General features: G+C 52.2%; 1 protein-coding gene across 14 annotated transcripts in view; it reads right to left on the bottom strand.

Moving 5' to 3' along the window:
- The window catches only part of DYSF (dysferlin), a 234,033-nt gene that overhangs the window by 117,258 nt on the left and 89,744 nt on the right, over positions 1 to 27,031 (bottom strand). For 8 of the 14 annotated variants that reach the window (XM_011945196.1, XM_011945191.1, XM_011945189.1 and 5 more), the window contains 8 exons: positions 24,937 to 25,019; positions 14,672 to 14,787; positions 14,106 to 14,219; positions 12,614 to 12,791; positions 11,882 to 12,006; positions 9,719 to 9,825; positions 4,081 to 4,273; positions 1,818 to 1,973 (listed from right to left, as the gene is read on the bottom strand). In XM_011945196.1, the coding sequence (XP_011800586.1) occupies positions 1,818 to 1,973; positions 4,081 to 4,273; positions 9,719 to 9,825; positions 11,882 to 12,006; positions 12,614 to 12,791; positions 14,106 to 14,219; positions 14,672 to 14,787; positions 24,937 to 25,019 (1,072 nt within the window). Of the gene's footprint in view, positions 1 to 1,817; positions 1,974 to 4,080; positions 4,274 to 9,718; positions 9,826 to 11,881; positions 12,007 to 12,613; positions 12,792 to 14,105; positions 14,220 to 14,671; positions 14,788 to 16,430; positions 16,473 to 24,936; positions 25,020 to 27,031 lie in introns of all 14 variants that reach the window. The other 6 variants (XM_011945193.1, XM_011945187.1, XM_011945185.1 and 3 more) reach the window with 1 other exon arrangement.

Consider the following 27,031-nt stretch of genomic DNA (forward strand, 5'->3'; position numbering starts at 1 on the left):
CACACACAGACATCCTTACTCACACAACTGTGTGCAGACATCTACTATCCCTGGCCTTCAGCTGGCCTCTAGTCATGGCACGTGTAGAGCAGGGGAGCTCCCCAAAAGGAAAAGGGGAGAGGTGGGGAGAGAAACTAACATCCATTGATCACTTATTTCCAGCAAGTCCCATCACCTGTGTTACCTAACTCAACCCTCAAAACCTGTAAAATGGGCAGCCCCACCCACCCTCATTTTACAGATGATAAGACAGCAGGCAATTCAGAGAGGTTAAGCAACCTGCCCAAGGCCACACAGAGCTCTAGTCAACCCTGGCATCCTCTGTGCTACTGAAACCTATCCTCTCCGCACCCCCCAGGGGACAACAAGAACAAGACGACTGGCCAATATACAAATGCGTCTCAGCATCATTCAGGGGGCTCTGCTCCCGGTTCTGGTTGGAGGCTAAAGTAAGTCAACAATGACTTCCTGGAAGAGGGGAGGAGGGAGGAGAGATGTGGGGAGGGGGAACGTCGAGCACAGAGGGGTTTTAGGGAAGTGGACTAGGCTAAATGAAGACCCGGTGGCTTAGGTCGAGGAGGCCTTGAATGCTAGCAGAGCTATTCGGGGCAAATGAAAAGAGATAAGGAGGGCTGGCACAGTGGCTCACGACTGTAATCCCAGCACTTTGGGAAGCTGAAGCGGGCGGATCACCTGAGGTCAGGAGTTCGAGACCAGCCTGGCCAACAGGGTGAAACCCCGTCTCTACTAAAAATACAAAAAAAAAAAAAAAAGAGCTAGGTGGGGTGGCGAACGCCTATAATCCCAGCTACTCGGGAGGCTGAGGGAGGAGAATCTCTTGAACCTGAGAAGCAGAGGCGGCAGTGAGTGGAGATCACACCAGTGCACTCCAGCCTGGGCAACAGAGTGAGATTCCATCTCAAAAAAAAAAAAAAAAAAAAGAGGTAAGGAGCAGGCCTGCTTCTCAGGGCCGCTCCTCCCCAAGCAGGGGCAGCCTCACTGACAGCCCTTCAAGGAGGGCCCTCCCTTGAGCCTGGGCAGCTATCATGCAGGGAGGGATCTCCCGCATTATGTCCTGCACGCCAGGCCACAACAAGACCACAGCAGCCTTGGCTGTATGTCTGCACATGAGCCTAGAGAGGAGCACAGATGGGCTCTCCCCAAGCACCTGCTCACCTCCCAGTCACCCATCCCCAAAGCTGGTGACTCCCCTGGAAAGGAGGAAGAGGGAGCAGGGATGGGTGTTGGAATAGGAGAAAGGGCAGGAGAGGTGGGGGCTGGTGAGACCAGGGGACACAATTACATGCTCCCAGCTCTCCAGCGGGTCTAGCTTGTGGTGTGCCTGTCCCAAACCCCAGATACCAGCCTTACCAGCAGAGGGACCTGAGCCTCAAAGTGACTCCAGCTCCAGTCCAGGGCACTGGGATTGGTGTAGAAGCCAGGTCATGCAAGGCCTGCCAGTGCCTGGGAGCTGAGGACTGAGGCCTCCCTATAAAGGACACCTGCCTGGAAGGACAAACACAGCCCCAGGGGTCAGCCCTCTGACCTGACCTGGACCACAGACTCCACCTCATTCACTCCCGGCACCAGTGATTCCAGCTCAAACCTACTAATCCTACACTAGGTGCAGGGGCCTGGGGACTTTGGGGGAGACCAAGGAAAAGGAAAGTTGTTTTACCCAAAGACCTCCTCTCCTTCCAAGACCACAGCCTAAGAACTAAGATAGGTCAAGAACAGGAGAGGGAAGCAGAAGAGGTGGGAGAAAGGCCTTGTGTTGGGAAAAATATGATCATGATTTGGGAAAAAAGAAAACTCACTTTCAGAAAGATTGTCTGCAACTTCCCACAATTCTTGCCACAGTAGTTGGCACCCCGCCGGGAGAAGAGGACTTGGTGGGCGGGCACCCGCTGGTATGCCACACGCTTGTCTCCCTGCAGCATCCAGATGATGATATCCGGCAGGCTGTTCTGGGGCTGAAGAGAGGGCGGTGGTCAGGGTAGGGATGGTGACACACCAGGCCCACGCCCCACAGCCACACCGTGAGCTGACCTCTGACTCAGAGGCCACAGAGGCCTCTCCTCTCCCAGCTTCCATCCCACATGCTGCCCACCCTGGCCTTCCCCCAGACCTCCCAGGGTTGGCTAGTGTCTGGCTTGAGTGGCAGTAAGCCCCCAGAGGACAGAGCATAAGGCGGCCCCCAGCTCACATGAGAAGCCTGCCAAGGTTACTGAGCTGAGTACATCCTTCTGGGAAGAGACACTCCTGCCTGGACCTCAGACCTTACATTCTTAGGTCCTCGCTACCAGGTAGACATTCCCAGGGGGCAAACATCAGAGAAAGAGATTTGACCAGGGAGGTAACATTACGCCTAGGACACTGCTCACCTTCCTCAGTCCCGAAAGTGGGAACAGATCCATGGAAGGTATGCCCTTCCCAGAGGACGCATACCCTCCTCCCCTAGCAGCAGGATTCCCGTGGCCTGAAGACACTGGACTCTGAAAATGGTGACTAGTCCGGAACGAAACTGCGAGGCCCCTAAGCCCCTCCAGCATGATTGACAACTGCTCCCAGCTGCACACTCTGGAGAGCAGGCTGATTGGGTAAGGGTCCATTTGCTTCCAAGGATAGTGAGCAAAGTGAGCCCAAGTGGGGCCAGGTCTCCACCCAGGGCTCCTGCTGAGCTGATGCTCCTGCAGCACAGGTGAAGCATGCCCATGCATCACTTCACTGAACCCCAAGAGCGAGCCCAGGAGGCAAGACAGGCAGCCCCATTTGACAGGTGAGGAAATTCAGGCTTCGAAAGCTTAGGAACCAATGCAGGTTTTTCTGACTCCAAATATGCGTTCCTAGCCACTATACCAGGGGTTCTCAAAGTGTGGTGCCTACAGCAGCAGCAGCTTCTGGGAACTTGTTAGAAATGCCTATTTTCAGGCTCTGCCCCAGTTGCATGGGGGCCAAGAACTTGAGGGGTGGGCCCTAACCTGCTTTTCACAAGCCCTCCAAGGGATTTTGATGCACATGCAAGTTTGAGAAGGGCTCTCTCCACGGAGCCCTTACAGTGACAGCGCGACCTTAACCCCTTCCAGTCATATCACAATTGATGCTTAGAGTTCAGGGCTCAGTCTGGGCTGAGATTACAGAGAGCAGCCCGTGACCAGCCTGAGGGGTTGTTCTGCTGCCACTCTGAGGGGTTGGTCCACAGCTGAGCAACAGTGTCCACCAGGGAACCAGCCTGTGCCTACAGGCCCTGCTGACTCTAGGGACCCACATCCCTTCCTGAGCAGCCTCCCTCTCCCCTTCCACAGCTTCCTCCAGTAGCCCCTCTCCTGGCCCTGCCCTTCTCACACTCCTGGGGAGAGCCCCTACCTCCTCCCTGGGAGTCCCACATGACTCTGGTCAGAGCAGGCAGCAGCGATCTCTGCCCACCACTTGTGAGCAGACCCTTCTCATTCCAGACAAATCCCCGACCTGCCTGTTTGCCAGGGAACCGGGTGGGTGCATCTGGCCACACAGACCTCAGGGGGAGGGTCTGCAGGTGGGGAAAGAGTTCCCCAAAGACAAACCAGAGCCGGTCCTCTCTGATCAGATATAGCAAAGCTCCGAGTTACTGAAAATGTAGCCTTCTTGCACCTGGGGCTCAGAGACATCCAGGGCAATAGGAAACAGAGGGTCCAGGCAGGGGAGGTTGTTGGCCAGGTGCAGACAGGCACTGGCTGGCAGGAAGGAGGAGTCAGGAACCTGGGGAAGCAGGCCCTGGCACTGAACCTAGAACCAGGCACCTGGATTCTGGTTCCAGCTCTGTCTCTGACATACTTTGGCAAGCAGAGGACATTTATTAGTTACCTATTGTGTGCCAGGTTCTGTGCCAGGCCCCATAACACCCAGTATCCCATCACACCCTCTCTCTTCCTTCTGCAAATTGGTCCATTGAGGTTGAGAGAGGTTAAGTCACCTGCCCAAAGTCACCCAGCAATGGAACCAGGGTGGGTAATAATCCAGACATTCCCCTTGAGCCTGCCAGTTCTGATGTTCCAGGCAGCAGGAGAGCAGAAGAAGAAAGGTACCCGCAGGCTTAATTACCTCCTCAGCAAGGGCACGCAGACGCAGGAGCCAGTCCTCAGCCTGATCCAGAGCAGCAGGGAGCTCACTGTGGCCAAGCTTCAGGGCCAGGGCAGCCTCCGTGATTTGGCTCAGGTGACGGGTGCGCAGCCGGTACAGGTACTCGTCCAGGTGGGTGGCAGAGGGTATCTCATGGATATCACCCAGAGGCTGGCTGTGAGGGACAGACAGATGGAATGTGCCTGATGAGCCCAGGGCTCCCCCAGGTCCACGCATGCACATGTGTCGGGGTTCTCACAGCAGGCCCCACTCTCTCCGCCTGCCTGCTGGGTGCCTTCTCCAGCCCGCTCCACAAGCACAGCCATCTCTGTGTGATGTGCTCCATCCTCACCTCCTCCAGGAAGCCTTCCTCACCCATGTCAGCCTACACACCTCCTGATGTGGAGCCCCCAGCCCCCAATTCCAGGACTGCCAGTTTGGAATCTGTCCTCAACTCCAGTCCGGTGAGTTCTTTCGCATATATGTTCCCCTCTGCCCCACTGACTACAGGCTCTCAGAGGGCCCAGGGGTCCCGCTCCTGCCCCCTGGATCCTCCTAGAGTAGAGGCCCCAGCGCTGAGTGCCCTGCACTGAAACAAGCCCACTCTGTGCTGTGTGTCCGCATTCTTCAAGGAAGAAATTTAGGAACCCCTGAAAAGCCACTGCAGGCACTGCGGGGAGGCCAGCAGCTCAGATGTATCCACCTGAGGTGGGGTGGGGAGCCACGACAGAACCCTTCCCAGAACCCTCTGCTTTGGGAAGCCTTTGGAGAGGAGGTGGGGGGTACATGCAATGCCAGAAACACAGACCTGAGCCCTGAGAGGTAGGCGGCCAGGTTTAAGCTCAATCCTGTTTAGAGGCAAAGAACTCTGACCTCCCCCATGCCACAGACGCGCCCTAAAAGTCCTTCATATGGCTTCTCCTCGCCATTCCAAGCCCAGGGGTCGGTACCCACACAAGGGCCATGCAGAAGTGCGGCGGGGCGGTCTCTGCACGCCATAACCAAGCGGGACCCCTCTCCATTTTCCCTGATTGAGGGTATGGGGGCTGCCCTGCCCCCACCCCACCCCCTTGACTCCCAAACAGGACATTAGTCAAACCCGCTCCACCAGGTCTGCTCCCACCACTTGCAGCCCCCCCACCTCCCCTCCCCGCAGCGTCTGACTCCCGGCTCCCGGCTGATTTATTTTTCTGCCAATTTCCCCGAGCTATGCAGAACCAATTACCGCCGGAGCGCAGCGGCACCGCCGCCGCCAGATACACCACTCTGGCAGGCCCTCGGCGCACTACATTTTTCCTGTTATTTTTTTTAATTGAATTTTTAGGGTGGGGGGAGCAGTACGCAAACTCCATCTCGGGAAACTTAAGCCCCGGGGCCTGTCTCAGGTCACGTACTGCACACCCTGTAGTAATATAATATTTACTGCCCCGAGGGTGCCGCGGATGGGCTGCCCCAGGCCGCTCCTCGGTGGTGGAGCGGCATGCTCCGTGGGTAGCGGGGGGGGGGTGGGGGGGCCTGGGCCGGAGCCCTGGGCTGGGGCCTGCCTGGGAACCAGGCCTGAGTGGGCCTGAGGGCGGGGGCAGGCGGGTCTGGAGAGGGATAGGGAGAGCCCAGCCAACCAGGGTGATTTATGCGCCCAGCCTGGGTCAGGAGCCGGGAGGGGCTGCAGTACAGACCACCAAAGGGAGATTTTCATGGAGGCCACAGCCCAGCCAAGACTCCCCAAGAAACATTTAGGACCTGTGAGTGCCACTAACAAGCTGTCTCCATGCTGTCTCGGCTCTTTCCCTTCTCAGGAAAGCCCAAGGCAGGGGGTACGGAAAGAAGGGGAGACCAGGAAGAGAAGGCTGATGGAGCTCCACCCAGCCCTAAGCAAAGCCAGGGGCCCCGCCAACGCTGGCTGGCTTGGAAATTGCAGGTAGGCCTAGCACAGGGCTCAGCAGGCTGAGAGCAGAGTGGGCTGGGCTGCTCCCAAGGTCCCTGCTTGCCTCTGCGGGGCCGGGTGGATACCTGTACCCTGGGCAGTGTCCAGGCTGAAAGATGAACTGGCCTCGGGGCATTCATTTCAATCCTTGTGAGCAACAGCTCTCCTCTGGGCCTGGGCTGTATGCTGCATCCAGAGATGAGACCTGGCCCTGCTCTCAGGGAGCCCACAGAAGAAAGATGCAAACAGATCCCTGCCTGAGCAGCCTCAGACTCAGGAGCCCTTCCTGGAGGAAGCGGCTTTGAGCTGCACCTGGCAGGGCCAGCAGGAGTCAGTAAGGCCCAAAAGAGCAGGAAGGGCATCCTGGCTGATGGAGCAGCATGTGCACAAGTGCAAAGACACAGAGGCAAGGGGGAGCCTGTAGGGGTGGGGACGCTGAGGGCCAGACAAACCAACGCAGAGCTTCAGAAGTGCGGGGGCTCCATGAAGCAGGTGGTGGGGACAGAAAGGCCTGTCCACCAGGATGAGAGCAGGGGCTTTTCCCGGATGCAGCAGCAGCCACTACAGGGCTGACGTGGAGGCAGGTGTGACACAGCTTGAAGATGATGGGGATACTAAAGGAGGGATGGGAGAGGAAGGAAGGAGGAAGGACATGGGTGAGGCAGAGCCACCAGGGCTGGGGCAGAGAAAAGAGGAGGCGAGCAGTCAGAGCTGGCTCAGGTTTCCAGCGTGGGTTCTGGGGAGCCAGGAAAAGACAGTGCCGGGAGGTGACGAAACCTGTCTGCAACACGTGTAGCCCCAGACGCAGCACGGAGGTGCTAGCGGGACATCCACGTGGACATGTCCAGCACGTTGTGTTCATAGGTGTAGCGATCAGAGGAGAGGGCTGGGCTGGAGGAACAGAGTGGACACCACCGGCCCTGGGGAAGGGGGAGGCTCCCGGAAGATGAGCCAGGAAAAGGGCTGAGATGGAATGAGGAACACCGATGCTGGAGAAGTGGGCCAGGCTGGCTGGAGAAAGGGTGAGCTGCTGTGGTCAGCTGTGGGCCTGAGTTTGCTCAAGGCCCCCATGCCCGGCTGCTCTGCATGTCGGTTGTGATGGTGCTCAGCATTGGAGTGGGAGGTGGAGGAAGCTCTCTTGCTGAGGTGCGGGGCACTAGTGGCCTCAGGTGGAGCTGAGCGAATTGCTCCTGCTGCCTGGAATTCCTCTCCTAGAGAGCCATTACGCATTCCCAAGAGGACGGGAACCCAGCTCTCCTCCCAAGCTCCTGAGCTGGAACAAGCATCCCTGCTGGGAGGCCCAGCCACTCATCCAACCCCGGGAGAGTGACTCAAAGGGGTCAGAAGTGTTTTTAGGCAGATCCTCCAAGAGGAGAGCCCTGCAGAGGTCACTGAGGGCAGCCAAGGACTCAGGGCCCACGGGTCTCAGATGTCCCAGGCCCCTCAGACCTGCCAAGCTACAAACAACACGGGGGTCATGTGCAGGGCCACAGGTAGAACCCAGAATCCTGGCCCACCCACCTCACCCAAAGTGGTGCCAACGTGGCACCATGAGTCATCGTGCAGGTGGGGCCTGGGGCCCTGGGGATGCCCTGGGGAGCTCACCCAGTGGCTGCAGCCACCCCAGGCTGACCGTGCCCGTATGCGCCCCTCCAACCCCACTCTATCCTCCCACCTCCAGACCACAGGCCAGCTTCCTCACAGACGCCTCAACACAGCCTGTCCTGAATGCCTCACCTCCCCCTCAACTGGCTCCTCCTCCTGCTGACCCTCTCACAGCATGGCCCCCATGCCCACCTAGCCACCCTGGCCAGGACCAGGGGATCATTCTGAACCTTCCTGTGGCTCCCACATTCACCCCATCAAGTTCTGTCCATTACAGAGCAGCACTGCAAGGGGGTTCTGCCACTCACTAGCTGTGTGAATCTGGGCAAGTTAATCAACCTTCCTCTCTGTGCCTCAGTTTCCTATCTGTAAAACAAGGGTCATTTACTTTTTTTTTTTTTTTTTGAGACAGAGTCTTGCTCTGTCACCCAGTCTGGAGTGTAGGACCGTGATCTCAGCTCACTGCAACATCCACCTCCTGGGTTCAAGCAATTCTCCTGCCTCAGTCTCCCAAGTAGCTGGGATTACAGGCACCGGCCACCACACATGGCTAATTTTTGTATTTTTAGTAGAGATGGGGCCAGGCTGTTCTTGAACTCCTGACCTCAAGTGATCTGTCTGCCTCAGTCTCCCAAAGTGCTGGGATTACAGCTGTGAGCCTCCACACCCAGCCTACTTTCTACTTCATAAGATTTCATGGTTGGTTAATAGCAGAGACCCTCGGGGCCACCCAACTGGGCAACAGCCTCTCCTGCCACCTCCCCCACCCAGGAGGCAGCAGGCATTTCAGGCTTCTGTACCTTTGCCTTGGCAGTCCCCTCTCCAAAGGCTAACTCCTGCTCCTCCCTCAAAGTCTACCACAGGCATCCCCTTCTCCAGGAAGCTTCCCTGAATTCAGTTAGTGGGAATGAGATGCACCTGCTTGGAACTCCTAAAGTGCACACCTCTAACTTCCCAACAGACTTTACCTCCTCTGCCCATTTTTTGCATCCAACCATCCCTGGAGGGCTGAAGTTGTACCTTTGTCAGTATGTTCTAGGTGTCTGGCACTGAGTCTGCCAGGCTTCAGGAAGGCTGGGGGAAATGGGTGAATGGCCTGTCTGGAATTCCACTGCTGGGCCGGGAGCATTTCTCTGGGGTAGTATTTTGATAAAGATATACTTCCTAACTGAACCACAAACGATAGAAGGGATGCTGCATCAGTGGCCGTGGTTATCAATTCTCTGATGCGTTCAGCAGGGCTGTACAGCCATGCTGAGGGAGGGGTGATGAGGCGTATAGGGGGCATAGAATACATTTGTGTATATTCACACACTTGCATATATTAACCCCGTGGAGAGCAGAGGGGCAACTATTTAAGTCCATTTAACAGCTGAGAAAACTAAAGTCCAGAGAAGAGAAGCTTCCCAAAGTCACAAAGTCAGATAAAGAGACCAGGAGCTAAGTCTCCTGACATTTCTTCTTCTGAGCAATAATTATAGCTACCACTTATTAAATCTTTCCCAAGAGCCGGGCACTTTGTTTAGAAGATATTATAAAGTAGTTATTCTTCATGCCAGGTTGAAGTTGAGAAAACCAAGGGTCAGAACCCACGGGTGGCTCCCCAAAACCACATGGCAGTGGAGGAGATGTGAGATGCACCCCTCTGCTGGGCCTCCACACCCCAGGCCTTCTTTTCCTGAAGTCAACAATCAGCCGTGTCAATAGAAGGCTAAACAGAAACCATGATCCCCGACATGGCCTTGAGGGAATGAGGGGCGCCGTCACCCCACCCCCCAGCCAGCTCCTCCTGGAGATTCCATCAGGGAAATAAGAGGTCGGGGATCAGAGACACAATGCCCCCCATTCAGGTGAGCCGGCCGCCGGGCCCGCAGCTGCCGCTGCTGCAGGGAGATTTATGACCTGCTCTCAATGTCACCTTTTCAACTCCTGCGCTGGCTCCACCACCTTTGGACTCAGCACGGGCTGGACTGCTGGCCAAGCGTGGCTGGGAGACGTGCCATTGCTCACCGCCACACATGAGCACTCCCAGCAAAACAGGCCCAGTTGAGCCAGGAGAGGAGGGCACCAGAGGCACCAGGTCCCCCCTACCTGCAGCCTGCGATGAGCTCATCCATCAGCTGAGCCACCAGTGAGTCCATGTCCTCCGTGGAGCACTGCGCCTTCAGGGCCAGGTGGACCTGCTCCAGGCCAGCTTCCTGTGGAAGGGGCAGGCAAGGGTCAGGTGTGTCACCACAGGGCAGAGGGTGCACGCTGGACCCAGCCCCTAGGCCCTGTCACTGCTACTGAACCAAAAAGGAGTGAACAGTTAGAGCAAAGAAGGCAGAGCCCAGGCCCAACAAACCAGGTTCTATCCTGACCCAAGAACCTTCCAAGGCTGCCCGTACCCAAATACATCCAAAGTCTCGTACCTGGAACTCCAGCCTCACATGTAGTCACAAGGAGCTCGGTGGGGGGGGGGGGGGGCGGCGTTCTGCAGACTTGGAAAGAACTTGATGGCTTCTGATTCCTCCCTGCCACCCTCAAAGCAGGCCTGGCTTCCCACAGGTGAGTGGCCCTCTCCGAGCCTGCTCTGGTTCCCCACCTGGAACCCTCTCTTCTTTCCAGATTCTACCACCCAATGAGGCTTAGACTAAGAGCGCCCTCTTCCAGGAGCAGTCCCGCCACCTCTAATCACAGGAACCTCCTTCCTCAAACTCCCGTGGCCTGCTCATTCCCTGTGCTGCCTCCCAGGGAAACAGGCCCTTACCAAGCTTTTCTCCAGCCCTCTCCGTGGGGCCTCAGCCCTGAGCTGAGAGGCCAAGGACTGTCCCTCAGCCCCCCACACACCCCTCCCCGCCCACCGGCCTTCCTGAACAAGGACACGTGCTCGGGATTTGGACTACCAGTCCCATAGAACTGGAAAGAACATGGTCCCTGCCCTCTTGGAGTCTGGAGTCTTGCTGTGAGCCAGTGATTGGCCCAGAAGGCAGAGTCTAGAGCTGTATGGCATCAACTCCATGTTCTCCCCATCTCAGCACTCGCTGGTCTCCTCTTTCCCCTAAAACTGCCAGTCTCTGGGAAGGTGGGGCCACCATGGCCTCCTTCCCTTCTCTGTCCACCTTTCCTTCAAGCCATGCTCACCTCCCCACCTGCAGATATGCCCAGGCCTCTCCAGCCCCGCTTCCCTCCACCTGCTGATCCCAGCATGCTCCTGCAGTGGAGCCTGCACCTGTCTCCTCCATTTTCCCACCAGCTGTCCCCATCCACACCACAGAAACCCCTAGAGCCACTGCCAGGACCATCAGCTTCCCACTCAACCTCCTCACCTCCCTTGGCCTCTACACCTCTGCCCACCTGTGATTCTCCTCCATTCTGGCCAAGTGCCAGGACTGCAGCATCCAGCATCTGTAGGGGCCTCCCCAGATGTCCCCTCTTCACCCCCAAAACAGAACCTGACCTCATATGTTCCGCTCTTCTCCCCAGCTTCCCAATTCCCCAGCCACCTGAGTTCCTCTTTATAGCCCTTCCTCAGCCCCAAATCCAGTTGGCCACCAAGGCCTTGTAGCTCAAGTCCTGCAATTTCCCCCCCGCTGAGGCCATCTCCTTCCCAGGGCTTGGTCACCCTCCCGCAGGCCCCTGCAATGGTGGCCTAGCTGGGTTCCCACCCCCCATCTGCTTGCACTGGACACAGCCCCCTCACTGGCCTATGATGCCTTCCTGACGCTCCTTGGCCACCCTCCCTGCTCTGAGCCCCACATCTCTCTGCCCCTGGATTGTCACCTGTACCTAAGTTTAGAAAGCCCTGTATGAGAGGCACAAGTGAGCCTATGCCCTCCTTTAATAAACTGACTCCCTGAAGACAGAGCCAGCTCCTTGTTCACCTCTGACCTCTAGCTTCTGGCTAGAAGTTTCTAGCATAAGCCCTTGCATGCATTAAGAGTCCAAAGGCCTGTAATGAGTAAGTGAGCGAGAGCAAGGCCGTGCCCTGCCCTGCTGCGTGACATAGGTTTTCTTTCTGCTTCCTTGCCCTGGGTCCCACTGCACACTGGAGCTGCCTCAGGTTGCTCGCATCCCCTCTCTTCTCTTCCAATCGTGCAGGACAGGACCACAAGCCTGGTACTGCCAAGACACCGAGGATACCAACCATGAAGGTTAGTAGGCACAGCCATGTGTCAGTGTGTGCACCAGTGGATGGTGGTCTGAGATGCCCCATGCAGCGGGGTAGCAGGTGCATGCACAGGCGTGTGCAGCTTTGGGCACGTTTTCACTCACCAGCCGGTCAGCAATCCCAAGCAGCTGGTTCTGAGTCTCAATTCTATGGCTGATGTCCTCCCAGTAGGATGACAGCACCACCACAGGTTTCACATTACCCCAGGGTAGGTAGTAGTAGTGGCACCCTGGAATGGAGAGATAGGCCTGAGCACTGTGCCAGGAGTGGAGGGCGGGTGGGATGGGGTGCTAAGAGTGCCAGCCTCCTGGGCACTCCAGGGCTAGGACTGGCAGAGCTGGGAAGGGGACCACACATGGGAGAGACTGGCACCTGCTCACCCTTCCCATCTAAGAACCCTCTTGGACACACGTGGAGTGACCCATGTTGCCCGGTGTCTGAAAGAGGTGCCTGAGCTCTCTGTGTGAGTTGAGCAGACAGCTGCAGCTCTCCTTAGGGCTCCTGGGCATGTCAAAACTGAGGAGTTGTTAGAGCTGCCCTGGGAAACCCAAGGCCACACTCCCTAAAATGTCCAAACCAAGGCCAGCAGACTCCTTGAAATGAGCAGGATGGGTCAGGGTCAATGCTGACCACAGCTGGTCCCAGGAACTGCATCTATGGGCACTAGTAGCAGGGTCCCTCGCCTGGAGGAGAGCAAGGGGACAGCTGGAACAGGTTGGCCAGGGCCAGGGCTTTTGAGTAGCCTCTGGCAGCTTTCCGTGGGAGGCAGGATTTAAGGTGTGGCCCCCTGCTCTATGATCCTGTGATCGGGGTCCCAGCCAGGAGCACTGCCTCACCGTCAAAGACTGCACGGCTATACTGAGTGGTGGAGGCCAGCGGCAGGCAGGTCATGTCGAACTTGTTCCCATAGTTCCCAATGCTGACCTCGAACTGGATGGCGTCATCCACATCCTGCAGCATGGTGGCCGAGTAGAAGGCCGCAAAGAGGGAGTACTTGCGCCTCCTAAGGTACTTCTGTGAGCAGAGAGTGGGCCAGAGGGTCACAGGAGAAGCAAAGAAAGGCACCCGGGCTGGGGAGGGGACATGTATCTGGCAGGCCCTGGCCATAGCCGGCACCCAATAGCTCCTGGCTGGACTGAGGGGTGGCAAGTAGCCCAAGAAAGAAACAGCATCCAGATTTCATTGCTAACTGAACAAGCTCATTCCAGATCTGCGTGCGTCTGGCCACGTTTCCCTAATAAAAGCTGCTCCTCCAAGGTCAAGCTGCCCCTAATCCAAACCAGCAGTGATGGTACCACCACATCAGCTGAGTGGGGTCTCCCACTGGGCCCTCAGGGGCAACCTGGAACTTATCTGCTATTTAGAGGGGCTAAAGGCTCTAAGCCACCAGGCGCCTGCCCAGAGCTCCTGCCCCATGCCACTCAGGGTCTGCCCCTCAGCAGCCAGCTCTGCAGGACACACGGGCTGCCACTGTCATGTGCCTGGGATGAAAGGGTCTCTTTGTCCCCTCCAGGCACTGAGCATAGGGTGGGGACAGGGCAGGAACTCAATCCTATGATTGACAGAAGAGGGGTCAGACAATTGGGTATTAGGTGAATGTAAATAGTAGCAACAGCTAGCACTTAGTAAGTGCTTACTGCATATGTGTATTAATTTCCTTAATTCTCACAACCATCTTATAGAGTATATTATTACAAGTTACATAATATAACTTTAAGTATAATATACCCCCACATTCCAGATAGGGAAACTCATGGAGCCTGTAAGTGCTGCAGCCAGATTTCAAACCAGAGCTATCTGACCACTGTGTCTATCAGCTTAAATCACCACACAGACTCTGCACAGCTGCCTCCTGGACACAAGGCCAAGCTCCACCATTTGTTGCTCTGATATATCTGAGCCTGTTTCCTCATCTGTGAAATGGGGATAATAATAATAACAGCAGCCACCTCATGGTGCTGGGAGGAGTCAATAACAGCAGGGGTGTCAGCAGCACAGTGCCTGATACATGTTCAGTGCTTATTTGACTTAATAGGTATCCTTACGTTATTATTATAAGATCACGTCTCATTTTGCATCAAGCTCTAGACTTTTGAAATATTTTCATTTATCTTCTCTGAGCCTCTGATCATCCCTCCAGGGAGGCAGGGGAAAGTGTTAATTTATTCCCACTTTACAGCTGAGACCTGAGGCCCACAGAGGTAAAGGCACTGTGCATGTGGGCAGAGCTGAGTCCTCCCTCTGCCATGACACCTCAAGGCCAGTCCGGTGTGGCCATCCCTTCCCCGTCCCCGACACCCAGCTCCCACCAAGAGCCAGGCCCCTCACCTCCACCCGGAGGATGTCATCCGCAGGAAGGTCCTCCACCTTCTGCTCACTGTGCTCCACCAGCTTGGTCTCCAGGGAAAGCAGAAGCCGGCCACGATAAGCCACACCTTCCCCCTGCCAGGGAGGTCAGGTCACCAGGAGCAGGGGAGACAGAGGGAAGGAGGGGAAGGAAAGGGGCACCCTCTGGTCCTGAGGTAGCTCATCTCCCAGGCACCCAGGAGGTCCCTGAGCCAACCTCATCTCTCTGCAGATGAGGAAAGCATGGCCCAGAGAGTTCGGGAGATATGACAAGCCACCCAGATGGACAGTGCCAGATGCCAACCCCGACCAAAAGACAAAGACAGAGAGACAGGGTCTGGGTCCTTCAGGGTGGGGAACATGGAAGGATCAGACTGGCACTCGGGAGAGGTAGCGTCAAGGGGCAGAAGGAGAATTCCCTGAGTGGGTGGCTGCCTGGTTGTGGGCCCCCAGGCAGGGCTGGAAGACCCTGCATACAGGCCTGGGCTCCTGAGGGACCTGGGCATCTGGCATCCTGCCCTTGCCAGGCAGGGCTCCAGCCGGCTCACCTTGCCTGTGTTGAGCTCTGCGTAGGGGTCCAGGAAGCCCGTGAACTCTCTGGGACTGCCGTAGAGGTTGATGTAGCAGGGCCCAAAAGTGGGGAGGAAGCCCAGGTGGTCATCCACTGGGAGACACAAGTGGCAATCAGAGGGATTGGCCCAGTGGGGCTTCCCAATGCTCAACCCAGCCACCTTCCAGCCTGAGCCCACCCCGACTCTCAGTTCCCCCCACATGCACCAGATGCAGCTCCTGTCAGTGTATAAAGACGAACGCCACGAGCAATAGCTCTCGTGCCCTCCCCCACGTCTCTTTACTCCTCACCATCATGCTGAGATGCAATCATATTTTTATTAGTCTCATTTTATAGATGAGGAAACTGAGCCTCAGAGATGCAAAGAAACACACGACTACAAGGTGGCAGGGCCCAGAATGGTGTCACCTCAAAGCCCATGCACTCAGCCAGCACACAAAGTTGGGGTTCAAGGCCCTCTACTGCTCGTGCCCCTCCCCAGCCCCACCCCATCAAGTCCTGCATCTGCTCTCCATCCTACGCTTCTATAGGCACTGTAGGCCCTGCAGCCAATGGGGAGGACCTAAGAGGTCCCAGAGCCCGGTAACAAGAGAAACCATCTCCCAGGAGGCCAGGGATGGAGCCCAGCTAGACGTTCCTCCGTCCCAGGGCAGCCGCCAGGCACATACCCCCTGCCCTAATGGCCTTGCCTCATCCCAGAATCTTCTCCACACACACACATTGTGCAAAGAACATTTTTTAACAGAGCAGGTCAGAGGAGAGAGAATTACACTCCTGAAGAGGGGAAATCTCTCCACATCCTTTCCATCCTTTTTTGGAGGCTCTCTTTTGCTAACATCATTTTCCAGCTCACAGCTGAGTTTCCCAGATGGGACTTTACTGGCCATACCTTGAAAACCCTAAAATGCCACACTGTCCCTTTCGGAGGAATGGGGAAGAGGTTGTTTCCAAAATACCAAAGGTGGAAAGCAGGGCCAGAGACGGGAACCCTCCGGAACGACCCAATCAGTCCACACAAGGATGAGCCAAAGTAGGGACAAAACAAATGGCCTCAGCAGAGAAGTGTTTGAGCCGGACCTAAGGTCATGCACTGTGAGTCCAGCCCCTGCTGAGACCCTAGGGATGAGAGAGGAGCCAGGACAGGGAGGGACCAGAAGGCTGGAGCCTCACCTCCCCTCTCAGCCAGGGGCCGCCCCACCTCTTTCAACACCTTCCCTCTCCTAGACCCCAGCACAGACAGGGCACTGGCCTTCAGGAGAGGTGGGAGGCCCAGGTAGATGGGCTAACAGGAGCATTACTAATTGTTTGCGTTAATCATCTCAATTATGATTTACCTTGGGGATTTCAACTCCAAGAGTTTTTAACTCCTCTTGGCCTCCTCCTGGCCCCTCAAACACCTCACACTCCCCTTGCCCCACTCCAGACCCCCATGCCTGCCCCTACCCCTCACTACCAGACAGAGGGGTCTAACTGGAGCATCGGCCCAAGCCTATCCCATTTAGGAAGGGTTGGGGAAAATGGGAGGAAATTGCCCCTTAAAGCATTCCAGACGATTTACATGCTCCACAGAGGCTGAGAGGCGACAGCAAATGTAAGTCCAGGGACTTACCTTTGTGGGGGAACCTCAGTCCCACCTCAGGCAAATCAAAAACCCCCATGCCTCCAGCACCCTCACCCCTCTAACCAAAATCCAAGGCCCCGCTCCCCTGGTTGTCCCCAAGGTGACAGCAACGTACGGTCTGAGGCTTTCGAAGGCTTGACAGCACCTGCAGTCTCCTCTGAAGCGTAAAGAAATGGAAAAGGGGTTAGGGTGGGCATGGCTGGGAGAAGTACCGGTTACATGAACAGGCTGTGGATGAAGAGCTGGCAGACAGACAGATGGAAAGACAGCTCCAGGCTGTGAAACAGATGCAGCCCGAGGCCCCACCCTCTGCCCAGCTGTAAATTTATCATAAACTAAATCATCACAGCCCCTCCAGACGCAGCCCCCAACACCGCATGAGCCCTAGGGGTCCCACTTGGCCTGCCTATCACTCTGTGTGTTCCGTTTGCCGGACCCGAAATTTGATTCAATACACTCAAGGAATAATTCAGAAAAGAAAATGTGCTTTTCCATATGATAGCCAGATAAGTGAGGGGAACAAAGTACAGACACAACGGAAGGGTGGGGAGACACAAAAGGGCCAGAGCTAGGAAGCCAGGCACACCCCACACTCCAAGCCGGCAGGCAGGTCGCACTTGGAACCAGGCGCGCCACGCCGAGCAGGGACGTTTCAAGGCACAACATCTCCACCTAGTGGCCGTGTCCAGAATCACCCCTGAAGGCTCCACGTTGCATATTCACAACAGCAGGCACTGGCATCTGGCTTCTGACACAGGCCGCTTCCAGGGAAGCACAGAGCCAGACGCTGTCCACAAGCTGAACACGCTACACACTTGGGTGTGCCCCTAAATGTTGGTAAGGAATGTCTAGAAATAAGAAAAGCAAGGAAGGAAATGCTCTGGCACACATATGGACTCTGAATCTGTCCCTCACTGCTAGGCAGGTACACAATGCCACCAAGGAAGGGGACACCCCCTCAGTCTTCCTCCACTGTCCTCTCTGATTTCTGCCTCTTCCCAAATCTGACCTTCCCATTCTCCTTCTCCAACAGCAAAGTGTGACGCAGTCTGAGGTCACGTGCCCACCCTGGACGTGGTTGGTGAACTTGCTGATTACTTCTCTTCCTCGTTTACCTTTACCTGTTGCTGTCCTCCAGAAAACGGTCTTTTCCCCTAGCCCTGTGACTGCAGTCAGAAGTCAAGGGTTGAGGAAAACTTTGTGAAGGAAGAGTGCACAAAGACACAGAGAGAAAGAGTGGAGAAGAGAGAAGGGAGCGTGGCCGTCCGGAGTGAGGACAGGGCAGAGGCAGCAAGGAGGGCCCGGCCCAGGCCCTCGGCCCTCCTCAGCCAGGCCTTAGCTACGAACGTCAGCCAGCAGACACCAGGGCTGCATAAATCATAGTTCATGGCCACCTTCATCTCCAAAGCAACAGGTTTCCTTCCATGGGCAAGCCAGGGCTCTGCTCGTAGGGAGATTTCTGCAACAGTGAGAGGGCCAACACAGGCACAGCTGCAGGCCCAAGGAGAGCAGTGGCCAGGGACCACCGGAAGGAAACAGATCCCATTTTAAGCTCCTTCTAAATGATTACTAACAGGCCTGGCCTGTTATCTTGGGCTAATGAGGCCAAGGTCACAGTTCCAACCCCCATGTGCTTCTTACAGAGGCAAAGTTGGCTTCCCACCCAGACTGATTTTGAATTCTGGCTACAGACTGGTGCCCAGCCCACATGGAGAAGCCCCCCTAATCCCATCGGCCATCTGACCAACACATGCCTCTGGTGGCTCTGAGGACCAAGTGGGTGACTGCAGGGCAGCCTGCCTCCCAACCACACCTTTTCATTAATTCACCCTTTCTTTCTTTCTTTTCTTTTCTTTTCTTTTCTTTCTTTCTTTCTTTTTATTTAGACAGTGTCTCGCTCGTGTCGCCCAAGCTGGAGCACAGTGGCGTGATCTCGGCTCACTGCAACCTCCACCTCCCGGGTTCAAGTGATTCTCCTGCCTCAGTCTCCCAAGTAGCTAGGATTACAGGTGCCCACCACCATGCTGGGCTATTTTTTGTATTTTTAGTAAAGACGGGGTTTCACTATGTTGACCAGGCTGGTCTCGAACTCCTGAACTCAGGTGATCCACCCACCTCGGCCTCCCAAAGTGCTGGGATTACAGGTGTAAGCCACTGCACCCAACCTAATTCACCCATTCTTTCATTCATTTGTTCATTCAGCAAACCTAACCAGGTGCAGGAGGAGGCACTGGGAATATGCAATAAGACACGGCCCTGCTGATGTCTTAGGTCAATGACTCCTAACTTGGGGATGGATCACAGTCTCTGGGTGTGAAGGCCCATCCTGAGCTCTCGCCCCTGTGTCTGCAGACAGTTCAAGGGCACAGTGACTAGTGAAGCCACCCAAGACAAAGCCTCTATTTCGTCCACATCACCCTTCTGCCAAAACACAAGTGTTTTATTGTGTTTTCCCTCAGTCCAGGGAGCTGGGGCTATGGAAGTCCAAAACACAGGTGAATGCTCCCAGTTCTGTGACCCGAGCAACAAAGCTCAGCTGCCTCACCTGGGGGAAGCTGAAGGAGATAGAGAGCAGGACCTCCTAGCCCAGCGAGCCACAAGTCCCAGCTCTGCACACAGTCCCTGGGAGGTGCATGAAGAAGCTGAGGCCGTCACCTGCAGTCTGCCCTGCCAGCTCCCTCTGCCTCTCGGCACATCCCCAAGCCCATGGCAGCTGGCTGCCTGACTCTCACTTGCGCCAGGCAAGAGGAGAAACTGAAAACTGCTGGGAAATCAGCATCACCTACATTCCAGAGACGAAAGGAGACTAACTTTGGATTTCTTAGCTGTGGAAAACACTAGGATACAAGTGCTATTTATGGAGCATGAGTTTCCTATGTATAAAGTTATGAAAGAATCTGTATACATTTCACAGAGCTCATGTGCCTATTACCTTTCAAAAGACCTGCAGCTTCTAAGGAAAGCACTCTTTTTTAAAAAACAAAATTCTTACTTAATACTTCAGAGCACAGGGTCCAAGGAACACTCTAGTGTGCCCAGGCAAACTTGTGGGCAGAGGTGTTTAAGAGGTTAGTGTTAGGTCTTGTCCTCACTGGAAACAAAAACAAAAACAGAAAAACAAAAACTCCTGGTTGAACCAAATCATCTGGTGAACCCTGAGGCGGGGAAATACAGAGAAAGAACTTGTTTTTACAGTTCAGTTTCATTTGGGCTTTGAGAGCAGTGAGGAAATACAAGTGTTGTCTATCGCCCCAGTGGGCTAGAAGCCCACAACGTGGAGAAACAACATAAAAAAGGGCTGAAAGGAAAGTTGGAGCGACACGTTTCAAGGGGGCTGCGTGCAAGTCAGGGACGCTTGGCCCGAGCAAGGCAAGGGCCCAACCTCAAGGCCGGAGAGAGGCCCTGGCCCCAGAAAGGGACCCACCTCTGCAGGAACGGGTCGGCAGAGTCCGAAAGTCATCAAAGACAGCTCCAGTTGGATGCACAAGTTTTAACTCTTTTACTGCCACTTAGATCAAGCTATTTAACTGCATGTTCAAAACCGGTTAGCTGGTTGCAAGAAGATTCTCATTTATTTCCAGAACCATGGGTGATGGAAGGTGGTCCCAACTTTGAATGCCTTCCGAAGCACGCTGGGTTGCCTGTGACCTGAGCGCCATCTAGTGACCACATAAACATCTTTCTCGCCTTCCCACCAACACACTCTTGCGGACACAGAGAAAAGTGAGGGCTCACACAGCATAGAAATGAAGCTAGGTCGGGGGATGCGAACTCTCCGTCAGGAGGCTGGCGACAAGCACGGCTGCAGCCTCGTGAAACACGACTGTCAGAAAACAGTCAGAAATGCCCCACTGTGCCTCCACCAGTGTCTGCCCCCGGAATCAGAGACAGAGACAGTGCCAGCCAGAAAACTGAAGAAGAGGTTCCTTCCATACCAAGAGTGCTGACCTGTGAGGTGACCCTCTGTCTGCATTACCACCCCCAGATCTCTCTACCTGTTCGAGAAGACAGCCCTTCTCAGAAACTATCTGAACAGCAATAAGTGAAGGGGCGGGGCCACATCCCGGAACACATTGTTCCCCCAGCGAGGAAGGGAGGGGCTGGGGCAGGAAGAGCAGGTTTGCAGTGCCTGCAGGAGGGTCATTTCTGGGACTAGTCCAGAGTCCCAACAAGGAAGTCAGAAGGCAGAGAACAGCTAGATGTAGAAGCTCAGGGAGGGTGCCTGGGAGTTTACTGTACAATTCTCTACTTTTGCATGTACTTGAAATGTTCTATAATTAAAAGTTGCCCTTTAAATGTTTCAGAGAACTCAGCAAAACCAGTCTTTTCATTTCTTTCTTGCCACGTGGCCTTGGCATATGTCATCACCTCTGCCTGGAGCTCTTTCCTACCTACTCCTCACATGCTGGTGGCTTCCCCTCTGGCAGCCTAAGACACCTCCTCCTAGAAGCCTTCCCTGACTCCATCAGGCAGAAGCAGCTCTCCTCTACTCTCTTATTCTCTTTCACCATGCATGTCCTTTTCTTTGAGGGCACTTAACACAACTTATACCCATATATTTATTTGTCTACTTGTTTGTGGCCTGTCAAGACTCTAAGTTCCCTGATGGTATGACCAAGAATATTTTGTTCAACCCTCTATGCCCAGCCCCTGACACAAGGCATATGCTCAATAAACATCTCCTAAAAGAATGAAGTGAATGGAAAACAATGTCAGGTATATGCCTCTGATAGATGCCTACATTTACAGAAGGACATGAGGACATCAAGCAGCTAGAAGTCTAAGTTAACAATGTCTTGCTTAAAAACGATGTAACATTTGGAAGGCCAAGGTGGGTGGATCACCTGAGGTCAGGAGTTTGAGACCAGCCTGGCCAACATGGTGAAACCCTGTCTCTACTAAAAATACAAAATATTAGCCGGGTATGGTGGCAGGCACCTGTAATCCTGGCTCCTTGGGAGGCTGAGGCAGAAGAATTGCTTGAACCCGGGAGGCAGAAGTTGCATTGAGCCAAGATCACGCCACCACTGCACTCCAGGCTGGGCAAAAAGAGCAAGACTCTTTCTCAAAAAAAAAAAAGGAACATTTTAAAAAATGGTATATCCAGTCTCCTCTCCTAGAGGTCTCCTAGAGATCTAGAATCTGGAGATGATCTCCAACTTCAAGAGCACTGGGTAGAGTCGGCCAGAAACTGGGCATGTTAACCTGTCCTCCAGCTAAAGATCTCAGGAGATGGATGAACAGAGAAAGACCCACACACCCTATCTGTGGGAGATACCAACACTGAACAGATCTTGCGGGAGAGTGAATAAAGCAGGGAGAGGGCAGAGAGCCAACCAGGATATGGAAACTGCATCCATAAGATTCAGGAAAGCATTCACCTGCATATTGCAGAAAATGATTTGGAATCCTCAGTAGAGTACAAGAAGATGTAGTTTTTGTGGAACAAAGCAGAACTGCCGGGAGAGAACAGACAAGGAGCAAAGAAGTAAAGGAAAATATAAAAGGAGTGACGGGGAAAAAGAAGGCTTGACAAGAACCTACAAATGCAATAGCACATTTTAAACCATGTACGAAGCAGTAAAAGGCAGAATTGGTACAGAAAAAAAATCAGATTAGCAACATAGAAAGCCCATCTTAATGATAAAAACAGCAAATGTTACTTTAGGGTTATTGTGTACCACACATTATAAGAACCTTACCTTTATAATCTCATGATTTTTACAACCGCCTCATGAGGGTTGGGACTTGCAAAGACCCCATTTTACGGAGACTGGAGCAACTCACTCAGTTACAAAGAAGCAGAGCCAAGAGCATTTGAACCCGAGTTGGCCAGCTAGAGAGCTGGAGCTCTCCCCACCTCCCCACTCTGCCTTCAGCTGTCCATGGCATAATGTCGGAATTTTTAAAAAACAATCCTCTACTCAGATTTAAGAATTCATCATGTCTCAGACAAAATTCAATGGAAAGTGTCCTTTACCAAGAAAGATTAAAATAATTTTCTAAACTATCAGAAAAAAGATAAATTCCTATGAGCAGCATCTAGTCAGGAAAAAAATAGACTAACTATGAAAGAATCAAATCAGACTGCTCTCAGAAAACACATAAAAATAAATTCAAAATAGATCAAATGTTTAAATGTTAAAAAAAATTAATAGAATTAAATACAACCTTAGGGTCTGCTGAACCTTAGGGTTTGAGCATGACACAGAAGGCAGAAACCATAATTTCATTATTTAAATGAGAAATTTTAAAAATAAAGACAAGAAGCTAGAAAGTTAAAGAAGGAAACAATAAAATCAGTCTAAAGAGAGTTAAAGAGTGCAAAGATTAAAAGTCCAATAACGTTTTAAAATAAACTTCTAACCAGCTAATCAAGAAAAAAAAAACTCAAATATGTAACATTAGAAATAAGAAAAAGGAAAACACCACAGGTAGAGAGAATTATTCAAATTATAAAAATTTGCTCTGTGCAACACTATGCAAACAAATTAGACCTCAATGTAATGGATGCTTTTCTAGGAAACTATAAATTATCAAAATTGACTAGAGTAAAAGCAGCAAACTAAAAATAACAATCATCACAGGAGAAATTGAAAAGTTTTTAAAGAGCTATTACTATACCCACTCAAAAAGGGCACCCAGCCCATATGGTTTTATGGGTGAATTATTTCAAACCCTCAAAAGACTGTATTCTTATGTTATATAAACTATTCCAGATGTTAGAGAAGACTTTAAATCTTTACAATTAATTTTACAAAGCCACCATAACCCAGATATCAAAACCAAAGAAATAATAAGCAGACATACCAGTTGAAGATAACAGAGAAACAGGCCCAAGAACACATTTAGGAATTTAGTAGGTGATAAAGGCAGCATTTTGAAATATAGGGAAAAGATTACTCAAAGTACAGTGTTTGTATCACCAAAGAACAATTTTGAAAAAAGTAATGCTAGATCCCTGCCTTATTCCCTAAGGAAAAGACTAACAGATTTGGCTACATAAAAATTTCAAGTTTCTATAGGTCAAAAACTATTAATTGGTAAAATAAAGCCAACAAGAGTTATTTACTACATATATGACGGGAAAAGTTAATACCCATATATATACAGAACTCTTACAAAACTATGAGAAAAAAATAAACATTTCTTCATATAGGCCAAGAACATAAATAGGACATTTATAATAGAATGAATATAAATTATACAAACATGTTATATATAAATATAAAATAATTATTTAAATATATTCAAATTGAAGTCATCAACTTCACCAGCTCTCAATAAAATGAAAATTAAGGCAACAGTGAAATACCATTTTCACCTATCAAATTAACAAAGTTCTTTTTTTAATATTATTTTACCCTGTGTTGGGGAGGGCATAGCAAAATAAGCCTAGGGACATGATAAGAGTATAAAATAGTCCAGTCTTTCTGAAGGGCAATTTTGATAAATATCAAAAGCCTTAAAAATGTTGAAATCCTAGGCCGGGTGCAGTGGCTCATGCCTGTAATGCCAGCACTTTGGGAGGCCGAGGTGGGCAGATCACGAGGCCAGGAGTTCAAGACCAGCCTGGCCAATGTGGTAAAACCCTGTCTCTACTAAAAATACAAAGATTAGCTGGGCGTGGTGGTGTGCACCTGTAGTCCCAGCTACTCGGGAGGCTGAGGCAGGAGACTTGCTCGAATCGGAGAGGTGGAGGTTGCAGTGAACCGAGTTTGGGCCACTGCACTCCAGCCTGGCAACAGAGTGAGACTCCATCTCAAAAAAAAAAAAAAAAAGCTGAAATCTTTTCCAATTTTAGGTATTTATCCAAAAGGAAACTCATGAATTATATAAAGATTCAGCTACAGAAATATTCATTGCCAATTTAGTTACTTATAATGTGGAAAATTTTGAAAACACCTACATGTTCATCATCAACTAGTTAACGTGGATCGTGATACATTCACATAATGGAATATATGTATCCATTTAAAATTGTATTATAGAAGAACATTTAATAACAGGAAAAGATATCTATGTTGTATTGTCAAGTATCAAAAAGCAATTTTCAAAACAATTTGTTCTAATGTATATATATACATATCTATACATTAAATACACACATCTTACATGCATGAACAGATATATACATACACACAGAAAGGTCTCGGAGTGCTAATAGTTCTGTCTGGAGGGGTGGGCTTATGGGTAATTTCAGGTAAATTTTATATTCTTTCAGATTATTTCTTTATTTAAAATTTTACAAAATGATGATGAGTTACTTTTTTAATAGACCAATAAGATCTATTTCAATAGCTTTTGAAACCGCTAGAGCACAGTCGGCCAATGCAGGACCTGACGGATGGCATGGCCACAGCCAGCCAATATTCTCTGCAGGAGTGAATTATCCTCTTTGTGCCCTTCAGTGGCATATCCCACAATCCAAGTGTGGAGAACCCTAAATGTCTGCAAGACCTCTCTTTCATTGCCAGAGCCCTTCTCAGTAGAAAATGGGCAACAAAGGCCTTATAATCTCCCCTTTTCTGCAAACTCTCAAAACTAGAGGTATAAGCTGGATAGAGGAGGGACAGGGGAGAGCACAGGGGGTCGAAGGGTAGAACGAAGAGGAAACATACCTTCTATTTCTCCTCCAGGGGCGGAGATTTTCGACATACTCAGGTCGGTGGTAGCCACGATGTCATTGTGAGTGAGGCGATCCCTAGAGCAAGGGAGCAGAGAGGGCCTGAACACAGGGAAGGAACTACAGGCCACAGCCCACCCAAGAAGTATGCGGCCTCAGTTACACATCGCAGGGGGGAGCGGGGGGCAGGGGGCGGGCAGAGAGTGCTCCTGGTCTTCCCTTTGGTAGGTTATTGAGGCATGGTAATCCCAGAGATGAAGAAACTGCACAGAAGACTTGCCCAAGACTCTCTGAGAGGGAACTAGTTCATCTCGCCAACCACCAGCATCCCATCAGGCAACCAAGCCCCGGCTGCCAGCTTGGATCTCTGCAGACACATCTGCAGGCTGACAGGGAGGAGGGCGGAGGCAAGGAGGCAGGGCCAGAGACTGGGGAGACTGTTCAGGGAGCCAGATTCCCAGACCCAGGGAGAACTGAGAGGCTCCAGGAGCTAAAGAAATGTTCAGATCAAGGAGAAAACTAGATGACCAGGAAGAAACTATCTCTAAGGCCATAGTCTTGAAGTAGCCAATGGTAATACACGATTCCTTTTTGTATCTGACTTTGTATGTAATGGAGCACTTTTAGCCTTTATCACACTGGAGGCTCACACAGCCTTGAGAAACAAGCACTTTCATTATTATCTCTGTTGCACCAATGAGGAAACCGAGGCTCAAAGCCATGTAGGTATTTGCCCAAGGTCATTGGGAGGGAGGGGAAGACCGGAATGGAAGTCCCGGAGTCCTGATTCCTGGACCACTGCTCCTGCATGGCACAGGGCCTGCTTCCAGGGGCACAAGTCTCGGCTCCCCAACCAGTGTAGGGGACTGTGGCCAGGAGCTCAAGGAGGCTAACTGATTGATTCACCTATTAGCCAACCATGTCTTGTGCAGACCCTCCCTCTGAAGCCCACTCCTGCCTCCTTTGATGATAATAAACAGTAATTGAGCTAACATTTATTGAGCACCTACTAAGAGCTAAGCACTGCACTAAAACCATCAAGTGACTTAACTCACATCAGCACGACCAGGTAGGTACTACAATTAGCACCAAATTCAGATGAGAAAGCCGACGTTGAGAAGGTTAAATAATTTGCCAAGATGGCAAAGCTGGGATTTGAGGCCAGAGATGCTGATGTGGAGACCAGAGCTTTGATTGCAGCCACCTGCTGCTTCCCAGGTAGGCTAAACCTGGGGTCAAAACCACTAGGTCAAGAACCCCCACAACAAAGAATATTCCAGTCCCAAATGCCAGTGATGCAGAGGCTGAGAAACGCTGGGCTGGGCAGGTCCCATCTCCTTCAGGAAGTTTCTCCTGGGTATTTTCCCCTTCTTCTTGGTGCCTCTTCGACCCCCTCTCCCTGTTGTGAGTGCCTTAGCCATGGGCAGCTTCAAATGACATCCCAACCCCATTGTGAAAGCACACCCTGGCATGGTGCTTCGATTTTTCTTTGAAATCCTGACCCTATGAAGTACCCTAATCTCTGCCCGGTTTCTGTGCTCCTCCCTTCCTCTCTCTTTGTATTTCCCAGGGAGGTGATTAAGCTTTGATTTTTAAAGTTTTCCACCACCAGTGCTACATTAGGAAGAATGAATTGTCAGCACAGACAGATCTTTACCATTTTTCCAGGTGAATGATGTTAATAAGAACTGAAAAGCTGGGTGTGGTGGCTCATGCCTGTAATCCCAGCACATTGGGAGGTCAAGGCGGGTGGATCACCTGAGGTCAGGAGTTCAAGACCAGCCTGGCCAACATGCTGAAGCCCCGTTTCTACTAAAAATACAAAAATTAGCCAGGGGTGGTGGTGCGTGCCTGTAATCCCTGCTACTCAGGAGGCTGAGGCAGGAGAATCACTTGAACCTGACAGGCAGAGGTTGCAGTGAGCCAAGATTGCACCATTGGACTCCAGCCTGGGCGACAAGAGCGAAATTCCATCCCCCCCAAAAAAAAAAAGAACTGGAAAGTAAAAATTTCCTGGAACATTTTACAATGAGATTCTCAGCACCAGATGACTGACAGCTGATGGCATTTGTACACTGTCTTCATAACCA

Source organism: Colobus angolensis, unplaced genomic scaffold (genome assembly GCF_000951035.1).
Source record: "Colobus angolensis palliatus isolate OR3802 unplaced genomic scaffold, Cang.pa_1.0 Scaffold24, whole genome shotgun sequence".
NCBI lineage: Eukaryota > Metazoa > Chordata > Mammalia > Primates > Cercopithecidae > Colobus > Colobus angolensis.